Here is a 10,790-nt window from a genome sequence, read left to right as displayed (position 1 = left end):
AAAAAAAAAAAAAAAAGAAGTCTGTGGTACTTACCTGAGAGAGACCTGGTTGGAAGCCTTGCTGCTGAGCCAAGGATGGTGGAGCCAAGCGTGCATGTTGGGTATTGAATAAATGACTCGTGTCCATATAGAAAGCAGGGATTTGAGCTATAGACCATAAGAAAAACAAGCTGTTTTAAGTGTCTGTGCTTCAGAATTTTCCAAATAGTTACTAAAAACCAAGTTTTGTAGCAGATTTCAAATTAAGTGAGCCCACTGGAAACTAATACAGCCAAGGAAAAACTAGAAATGTGAGAAAAAAAAAAACTTCTAGCAGACAGGTATATGCAAATTAAAACAACAGAACTCTTAGTACAGTTGACCCTTAACAACACGGGTTTGAACTGCATATTTTTTCCAAATAATGCAGTGTGGTATTGTAAACATATTTTCTCCTTCTTATGATTTTTTTTTCCCCCAAAGATTTTATTCATTCACTTGACAGAGAGAGAGACAGCCAGCGAGAGAGGGAACACAAGCAGGGGGAGTGGGAGAGGAAGAAGCAGGCTTCCCAGCGGAGGAGCCCAACGTGGGGCTCGATCCCAGAACGCCGGGATCATGCCCTGAGCTGAAGGCAGACGCCCAACGACTGAGCCACCCAGGCACCCCTCCTTCTTATGAACATTTTCTTTTTTCTAGCTTGCTTTATTGTAAGAATGCAGGGTATAACATATACAAAATATCTGTTAATGAACTGTTTCTGTTAGAAGTAAGGATTCTGGTCAAAGGTAAGATATTTGTAGTTAAATCTGGGGGAGTGAAAAGTTGTATGCGGATTTCTGACGATGCAAGGCCTCGGCACCCCTAACCCTTGCATTGTTCAAGGGTCAATTGTACTTGTGAGGGTATGGAAAAACAGACACTCATACACTGCCAATGGGGTATTAACTAATGAAATCTGACATGATCTATTCAAAAATGAACCTGCTGGTTTACCAGCAAATTTATTCTAATTTTATATCTACTTACTAGAATATAACAAAATATTTCAAAGGAATTGGCATTTAATAACTGAAAGAATTTGGTTCAGATTCTTAACAGATTTCGATGTATTATATAAACTATTTTATGACCTGCTTTTATATAACAGCATGTTTTGAAGAACTTCCTGTATTGTTTTTAATTTGTCACCACTAAAAACAATGTATGTGCAATGAATGAAGACTCTCATACATATGTCTCTAAATAGGTAAGTTTATATTATGATTCCTATGCAAATTACTACAGTTAAGTATGTACACATAAAATATTCTGATACTTTTCTAAAAGAATTATGTCAATTTATATACTAACCAGCAATGCACTTTAAGAAACTATTAATAATACAGAAACTGGGTATCATCAATCTTTCTAATATTTCCCAGAGAAAGGCAAAAAATAACCTCACTGTTCTTTTATTTTGAATTTAAATCATTAGTGAGTTTGAATATTTTTCAAATATTTATTATTTAAGATTAACATTGTGATATTTAGTAGGGTAAGTTACCCCAGTACCCCCAACATATAATTTTCTTCTTCTTTGCTAATCTTAGGTTTATTTTTCCCTATGATTTTTATTATTGATTTGTCAAGTTTCAGGTAACAAAGTTTTATAACTTGACTGGAATAACATTAAATGTACAAGTTATCTTGCAAATTAATAGACACCCATTTGTCTTATATGTAACGTATGTGTAAGAAACAACTACCAAGAGCCCCCCTAGACTACTTATCAAAAGAGAGAGAACATTAAATTCTATGACGGAACAAATCTGCAAAGCCGATGAAAAAATATTTAAGCTTGAGAGAAAAAAAGTAAGCATGTAAAAAATTCTTCATTTTCTAAATTCCTTATACCCAATCCTAAAAATCTTACCTGCTGCAGACTGAGACACATAGACTTGTGGGCTCTGTTGCTGCTGGGCAATAAGGGAAGGCATACAGCTTAACTGCGAAAAATGACTTGCAGAAGGCAGGCTGCTTGTCTGTAATTGCTGGGGTTTCACTTTACAAATATTAGGAGGATCTGATGTGGTTGCAGATTTTGTACTCAAAGAAGAGGTAGTATATGTACCAGCTCCTAGATGTGGGAGAGGGAAAAAGGCAGCGTATTCGAAAGTGCCACTGTTGTTCACTGTAAGAACAACTCAAGTGCCAGCTGGACACTGGAAACTTAATGTTTACGCCCTGCATGTACTTACCATGTACTTAAGTCAATCACCAAATGTAAACAAGACTATAAAATCTGGAGAAATACAGTACAAGAAAAAAATACAAAGAGAAGGAAATTAAAAGATAAAACTCATAAAATAAGGTGGCCGAGAGCCTACGGGGTTGTTACAGTTTAGCCTCAAGCTAATAGTTTTTTAATCATCACCAAGAAAAGGATGGTCAAGAGCTTCACTCACGGCTATGCATAAATGTAACAACATAGAAGGACAAAATGCTGCACCTTAGGAATAATTAAGAATGTAGGGGTGCCTGGCTGGCTCAGTCAGAACAGCACCAACTCTTGACCTCAGGGTCGCAAGTTCGAGCCCCATACTGGGTGTAGAGACTGATAAATAAAATAAATTAACTTAGAAAAAAAGTAAATGCACCTGGAGAGATCACAATTGCTCCTAAAGAGTCATGTAAACAAAAGGTCAGATTTTTTTCTTCTTTTCAGCAAAATACCTTACGGGTAATCTTAAGGGCTTCATTCATTTATGAATAAATATTAAAACATCCATTAAGGTCAGGCATAGACGTAAGAACACAGGAGAACAAAGTGCTGCATCTTAATAATCATTAAGGTAAAAGGGGCCTTAAGAGATGACAACTGCTCCTTAACAGCCATATAAACTTAAGGTTATACTTAGTCCTCACTCTCCTTGTAGATATACCAGCAAAAAAAGTTATATAGTAATACCTTAAAAAGAAAGTAAAGATAGACTATTAATAAGTAGAATTATAAAACTTAAGATCTTGAAGAGTTAATTAGTTCTGTTGATCAATGGGTGTTAATGACTGTTAATACTAGAGTGAATGACAATACTGGTATCTGATTAAAAAGTGGGATGCAGTCGTCATTATTTTCAGACTTCAAATGATGTTTGATCTAAGAGAGGACCAAGATCAAGGCACCTCTGTTCTTCCACTTGAGTCTCTACCAGCAGGATGACTGGGCAAGAAACACAAAAATTTATCCTAATCGAGGAGAGTGTGGGAAAACCAGAAGGGAGTACACTTGACCCTTGAACAACAAGGTTTAAACTGTGTGTGGGTCCACTTACATGGAGACTTTTTCGATTAAATGCAGTACAGTACTGTAAATGCATCTTCTCTTACGATTATATAACATTCTCTTTTCTCTAGCTTACTTTACTGGAAGAATACAGCATATAATACATATAACATACAAAATATGTGTTAATTGGCTATTTTATGTTATCAGTAAGGCTTCCGGTCAATAGCAGACTCTTAGTAGTTAATTTGTGGGGAGTGATATTCAGGTTTCTGACTGCATGTGTTGGTTGAAAAGTGTCAGTGCCTCTAACCCCACCCCTGCGCATTGTTTAAGGGTCAACTGTGACCAGAAGGGAACCTTCCCAGTCCCTTTATTTCCTAATCTCTCCACCATACTGTATTCCTGGTGGCTTTATAGCCCCAACCCTACCCACCCAAATGACTGAGGCCCAAGCTAGTAAGCATAATGAAAATGTCTTACAAATGGATGGGAGGGAAAGCACGAAAGGTCTTAAAGGGGGACGAGAAATAGAACACGCTCTTTGATATGAATCTGTCTTATGTATGTATTACATACTTTTGATTCATAACATCAAAATAACCATAGTACATCCCAAAGACCAATTCTTTTGGTACAGAATGCCAGAACAGTGAAAATCAGTAGTGCAATCACTAAGTGAGAACCAGTCAAAGGAAGTAAATTCTGTGCTGGATGTATCTTTTATCTTTTAGAAAGCGGCTTCTGCTGCTTTGGAAACATTAGATAATACTGGGAAAGCTTGAAGAAACATGGTTATACATATTTCCTAGAGTCAAGCATTTTAGAAATTATTCAAGAACTGTAAAGCCCCCAAATGAAATACAGTTTAAGGAAAGGATTACATACTAGTGAAAAATTTAAGGAAGAAAAGCACTTTCTAACTTGGGGGGTTGATGGACTCTCCTTAAAAACAACCACCCCCCCAAAAAAACCCCAGTATGTATCATCTACTCAAATAACAAACTGGAATTTCTCTATCCCTAACTCTTCATCAGAAAATATGTCATCCCAATAGATTCTGTATTATTAATGAGTTGAAAAATAAAAATCAAAAGATGAATTTTACAGAAAAATGTAGAGGAACAAGATAAACATCTTTTCACCAATTATTTATTAATACCTATAATGGGGGGGGGGCATGACATGGAGGGCATGGCGGCGGGCAGAAGCTCCAGCAAGCAAAGTGTTTTAGTAAGCCATCAACAACTCTTTGTCAAACCAACTAAAATTGGAAGAGGGCTAAGAGAGGGGAGGCTGTAAGAACGGCAAGACGACTTTACAAGACAGCTGATAATTAGATCTTTGTGCAGTCTTATGTATTTTATAAATAATAAATTTGGGGGATAGTAAACAGGAAAAGAGCGTAAGAAATTTTAAATAATTAAGACATTTAAAGGAAAGGTACAAAAATTTTCTACCTGACAGTGATGTTGTGGGAGTGACTGAAGCAACAGGAATCTGAGGGATGGATGCACTGGAGAATGAATTGTAATTAGCAGTGCTTGGTCCACTGGTGCTACTGCTGACTCCACTGACAATTGGAGGTGCTGTGGAAGTTACTGGAGATCCCTTCTCCCTCACATTTGGAGAATTCTCCCATGCCTTACGCGCAGACTCCATCTGCAATAAAATGGACGTTTTTTTAAAGCAAAAAAAAAAACAACCCCAAAAAACCCCCACCACACTAACACAGAATATACATATATACACAAACATACCTAAGTGTGTAGATTTTTAAATTTCAAATATAATCTTTCATAAAACTGCATAAATAAAAGATTAAGACCTCTAAGGCTTTCAAACCTTTCACTTTCTCCTTTATCATTCTTTGTTCCCTTACTCTAACTGGAAGGCAGTGGGCTGTAATGATGTCTCTAAAGAGAGCTTGTTGACAGCTTTGTCACAGCTCCTGTAGCAAGTAAATATGAGTCCCTACCCCTATCGGTGAATAAAGAACAGAAGTACCATGCCCCTTCAGGACTGGCCTAAGGCTCTGACTCCAGTCAGAAAGGCACTAAAGGCCCTCCATAAATTCCCATTCCTTCCATTCTTTCTCTGTAAGGCAGCGAATCTCAATGGCAGATGACAGGTACCTTTTGTTTGACTGTTTTATGTTCAGTGTTTTCAAAAGGTGAAGTAACCAACCAGACAGGTTTTAGGCTTGGGTGCAGTAAAAATAGGTCTTGTTTTACATCCAGACCTCATCAAGCATTTCAGATGCTGACTGCTGTCATTTGTATTTGTCGCTACAGGTTTTAGCTGTAGTCTCCTAGTTTCTTAAAATGTAGAAACAGATTGGGATGCCTGGGTGGCTCAGTCGGTTAAGCATCCTACTCTAGGTTTCAGCTCAAGTCATGATCTCGGGGTTGTGGGACTGAGCCCCGAGTTGGGCTCTGCATTGGAAATGCTCCCTCTCCCTCTGCTCCTCACCCTGCTGGTGTGGCCCCCCTCTTTCTCTCTAAAATAAATAAAATCTGTTTTTAAAAAATGTAGTAACAGATCTTATTTTATTCTATCTAGACCGTGCTATTCAACAGCCATACAAATGCAAGTCGTATGTATAATTTTAGATTTTCTAATAGCCACATTAAAAGAAATACAGGTAATACTAATTTTGATAACATATTTTATTTAACCCAGTATTATTTACAACATAATTAAAACCTATAATCAACACAAAAATTGACGTGTTTAAACTTTTTAAATATTAACGTTTCAGATTCAGTGTCTATTTTATTTTACACTTACAGCACATACTACAACGTGGATTAGCCACATTTAAGTGCTTAGTAACAACACATGGCTAGTGGACCCTGCACTGGAGGGCACAGGTGCAGGTCCTCAACAGGAAGGGAACAGATACGCAGATTGGGAAGTTTTTACTACTAGTCAAAATACTGGGCTGAGGAAAAACAAACAAACCCACAAGGTAATCTATAAAATACAGCTACCAAAAAAATCAAGTAACAATTATTAATGCCATAGTCAGGAAGCTGTTGGTCCTTGAAGTAATAACAACTTTAAAATTTTTAATCTTATTTTAATTTAAGAATGAGAAATAATTACATATCTTCCCTGCATTCTTGTTAAAACACATTACATATAATTTAACTTTTTCTTAGATGACTAATACATCACTGTAATACCAAAACATGGGACACTTCTATGTTTGCTTGAGTCTTCTCACAATCACTTCACTAGTTTCAAATGTGTTTTGTTTTAAAACAAAAATTTTGAGAAGTAAAAGAACAAAAAAACAAAAAATAAATTTAAAAAATTTAGGAAGTTAGACAAAATGCAATTTGTACTGAGATTTTATGGTTTAGAGCAGTTTTATAGAGCACACAATGCCTTTTATACTAGTTTTGTCATGCTGGGCACACATAAATTACAGCTAATCAAACTTGTATAATATACAGGCCACACACATGTGGCTTCATTTCATCAGCAACAAGAAAATTTAGATTCTATACTTAGAAATTCAAGGAAACAAGTACAATTATTTAATTATACTAATTTCCCCCCTGACAAATATGCTGTCAATAAAATCCACATAATAAAACTTTTCTATACTTTATATATTATCCAAATACATGTCTGAAGAAGTAAAAAGTAAAGAAACTAGAGAAAGTCTTAAGCTAATGAAATTTAATTTAAATTCACCTTAATTCTAAATGCATATTTCTTCTTGGAATATTAAAAACATAAGTTAAAGGCAAGGTTGAATGGGTTCTCTGAAGAATTAACAACTGCCATAAAGAATAATTTATGATCTTCTATTTGCTTATGTGAAACTGGACTAGCTTTGACTAGCATGTAGTCAAAACCACACAAAAGACACAGTACAAGACAGACTGAAATAGTCATTCCAGTGGGAAAACTATGAAGGCTGAGCAGGAACTGGGAGTAAAGAGGAAGGACTGGGCAACAATGGGGGCCGACACAAAGCAGAAGTGGTTGTCTTATAAAATTTTACTCTCAAACTTCTAGAAATGAACATTGGCCAACATGCTTCCCCCTCCCGTGAAGACCATCATCAAAGATTCACTGTCAACCAGTGCACTACCATTAGGAAGTTCTGCTACAGAGGGTAAATACCTGCCCAGATTATAAAACTGAACAAACCCCACCAATGGGATAAAATATATGCACTTTAAAAACATCTTCACTTAATTTCATGTCCCTTTGTTTAACCACTGACTAATCTAGAAGTGAAAAACTGATTTAAAATTCTCTCAAATAACTGTAAAAAAGCATTAGCAATACAGCTCACTATTATAAACACAATAGGAGATAAATAAAAAAACAAGCCTACATTTCTTGATATAAAAAATGTTGTTTATAATCTTTTGCCCTCTTACTCAAAAATTATCCAACAAAAACCATATCAAAATCACTTGTATTAATCAATTACATCTTCATAAAATATTCTAATTATTACAATGCATTCATTCAAATCATGCGGTTTACAGGACAGACAGAAAATCAGCAGTCTTACCATTACGGGAACTTAGGATTAGAAAAAAAACATGCAACACATCAACCAACTGGTTTTATACACAACTAATATATCCCAAAATCAAGGTCTCTTAAGAGGAACTGAGTACAAACACGGAATGTAAGTGCTCTCCTGTATTTCTAAGACAACATTCACAGGCAAAATAGGCCTCCCTTTAAAGTGGTATTAGAAGTTAATAAAATTTTAAGGTATAACTTGACATAACTCTATTTCCTGAGCTTAATTAGTATCGTTGCTTACCACACAAAATGAGTAAAAATTTTAACTTATGTCCCCTAGCATGCATCATCAAGGACCTTTAGAGAAGGATGTTGTACATACCTTGAAGGTGAGACTGAAAGTAGTGGGAGGAGCTGAAGTTAGGCTGGAGCTCTGTTGTATAGTCTCCCTCTTAGGGAGGGGGAGAGTGTTGGGCAAGGGCACCTGAAAAGGTAGGCAACACATATCATAATCTAACTAAGTCTGCTACAAAAGCCCCATTACAGATAATGCTAACGTACTCTTCTAAGGGTATTTATTTTTCATCAGAGCCAAAAGGAATATTTGATTACTTAGAGGTACATTGTGTCTGCATTAATTGATAATTCTGGACATCTTACAGAAATACTATCTGCTTTTTTATGCATATAATTATAGAAAAAGAATTTGTCCCAAATATAAGGGATATACTTGAAGGCAGTGCATCATGTATTTTAATGTGTACAACAGTCACCTGGGGATGTTACTGAAGTGCAGATTTCTGGTCAGTTGGTCTGGGGTAAGGCCTGAAATTCATACATTATATAGCAAAGCTCTAAGGAATATAATTTCCATCTTTAAGAGAGCCACAAATTCTATGAGAGGCGTTTTTTAACATGATACTGTAAATATTAAGAAATTAACTTCTTTTCTGCAATACAGTCAACATTCTTATAACCAGACTCAAGAACAAAAGTAAAATCGGGAGGAAAGTACGAAGTATCACCACCACCCTGTTACACTAAACAAATAGCTTTAATGTAGTTGTAACATGATTATGGCAAACATTATTAGAAATGTGAAGGTATTAGAAACTCACGAACCGTACCTCTTTTTCCTTTAAGTCTCTGGATCTTGAAATTTTATTATGTACTACTGTATGACTGACTTTAATGGTTCACTTAGTTATTCAGATAAAATGACTGAGATGCCTGGAGGTTTTAAGATAATCACTTTGTGGTACTACGGAGTATCTAACAGATTGATAATACCATGGACTACTTAATGGAGATTACTTTATATATAAATCTTTAAAATAGCTATGCTAGGAATAATAAAAAAACACCACCTGCATTTAAACCTTTAAGACACTCAAGATTCAAAATGATTGTCATATTAGGTAAGCAATAAATGGCCAGCTAAAAATCCTTAAAAAGTAGAGTAAGCTTTGATAAGGGGAATAAGTATTTACCAAGAATAAATTTTTCAAAAGACAAAAGTTCTATGCATAAAATAGAACCCTCAACCACACTAAGGAGTGAAAAAGGAACATTTCAAAAGGTCCTAAAATTTCTCCCATGCAGGACATTTGCTTTTAACATCACATTAGTCAAGTTCAGAATCACCACCACACTCGGCAAAAATACGCAACACTGTGAAATCATTCCCAACTGATGACCGTTTGCAATGCTCCCTGACCCAAAATGGATGTTCCTGTTTTCAAACATGCTCTGGATACACAGCTAAAAATCAAAGTAGACTATTTTCTTAGACACAAGCCTGGGTCTCTCCCCTTCAGTTGTCCCGCATGCACAAGTCACACTACATTTTAATTCGATTACAGAAAAAAATGAGAACACTCATGGATATTTTCAATGACATTTAAGGGTTCTGAGAATAATGATCTTTCCTTCCTTACTCGTATTTCATAAATCACATTTTTTGAGAGTGATCTGGCAGAACGCATGATACACTTTCTTGAAAAAGTGACAGCTAAGAAATATTCCGTATTTTTTAAATGAGAAAAGACACGATTAAAGCAAAATTAAACTTTACTGAGATGTTACTGATTCAACATTTGATAATCGACATAGTGCCAGTGACTCCCTGATAATTGACAGAGAGTCTTCTGTCCTTCCCAAATTTCCATTACTTCTCATGGAAAGTTAAATAAATTTAAGACTTCCTCCAAAAGGTCAGGGGAAAAGGACTGGCACATCAAGTGAAGTTCTACTACAGCTGAAAGCAGGAGAAATTATATTAATCGATTCCTACAAAGCTCTCCTGCCACAAAAAGAAAATGTGTGACACACTTGCTTCTTTCTTTTTTCTTTTAAGTTCCACAGCCCAACTACCGAAGTTACATTAAATGATCTCTAACGCATCTCACCTCTCTACAATTTCTGTATTTGATGCTAGAAAGAAGAACAGACAGCATAGGAAACGGCGTAAGATTTTTATTCTCAAAATGACAGAGTTAAAGCTCTCTGTGAGAAACCTTTACATATATCCGTGAAGGAGAGATTTTTGAAAAGAACGAGCCTTTGCTCATTAGAGAGAGCTATATTTAAAAAAGAGAGGAGCTGACAAAATTTCTACCACACCTGCCCTGCAAAGCAAGGGCCGTGCATGTAACTCCTGAAATGCTCTTCTACACAGAGGCTTACCTAGCTTGTCTGGGTTTACAACTTGTAGCCTATCAATAACTAGGCCAAATGACGGACTGTACTGCCTTAATATAATCTTGAATTATAACACAACTGTTTTAGAAAACTACAGCCTAAAAATTTACATGACTTACCATCACTTTTTAACACAGCATTTAAGAGTTTTTGAAGTACTTACATATACATTACAGCTCAAACTTCACAACAGGATTATTGCTAAGGTACAGCAAAAATTTTTTTTTTTTTTAGTTCAAAAAGAAACCCTGAATTCTTGGTTAACACCCTGATTATCTTTTTGTTTTGAGTGAGCTTTTACCTCATTGCAAAAAGGTTTCATTAAGAACAAAATTAACAACCCAAT

The 10,790-nt window shown here is 35.7% G+C and overlaps 1 protein-coding gene across 14 annotated transcripts in view; it reads right to left on the bottom strand.

The window, feature by feature from the left end:
• Nucleotides 1-10,790, bottom strand: part of PRRC2C (proline rich coiled-coil 2C) — an 89,191-nt gene that overhangs the window by 11,138 nt on the left and 67,263 nt on the right. For 13 of the 14 annotated variants that reach the window (XM_019809198.2, XM_034666723.1, XM_019809200.2 and 10 more), the window contains 4 exons: nucleotides 8,127-8,228; nucleotides 4,705-4,906; nucleotides 1,895-2,098; nucleotides 35-147 (listed from right to left, as the gene is read on the bottom strand). In XM_019809198.2, the coding sequence (XP_019664757.2) occupies nucleotides 35-147; nucleotides 1,895-2,098; nucleotides 4,705-4,906; nucleotides 8,127-8,228 (621 nt within the window). The remainder of the gene's footprint in view (nucleotides 1-34; nucleotides 148-1,894; nucleotides 2,099-4,704; nucleotides 4,907-8,126; nucleotides 8,229-10,790) is intronic. The other variant, XM_034666725.1, reaches the window with a different exon arrangement.

The sequence above is a fragment of the Ailuropoda melanoleuca genome, chromosome 8, assembly GCF_002007445.2.
Source record: "Ailuropoda melanoleuca isolate Jingjing chromosome 8, ASM200744v2, whole genome shotgun sequence".
In the NCBI taxonomy this organism is placed as follows: domain Eukaryota; kingdom Metazoa; phylum Chordata; class Mammalia; order Carnivora; family Ursidae; genus Ailuropoda; species Ailuropoda melanoleuca.
The sequence above is the reverse complement of the archived record's forward strand: the minus strand, read 5'-3'. Positions and strand labels throughout refer to the sequence as shown.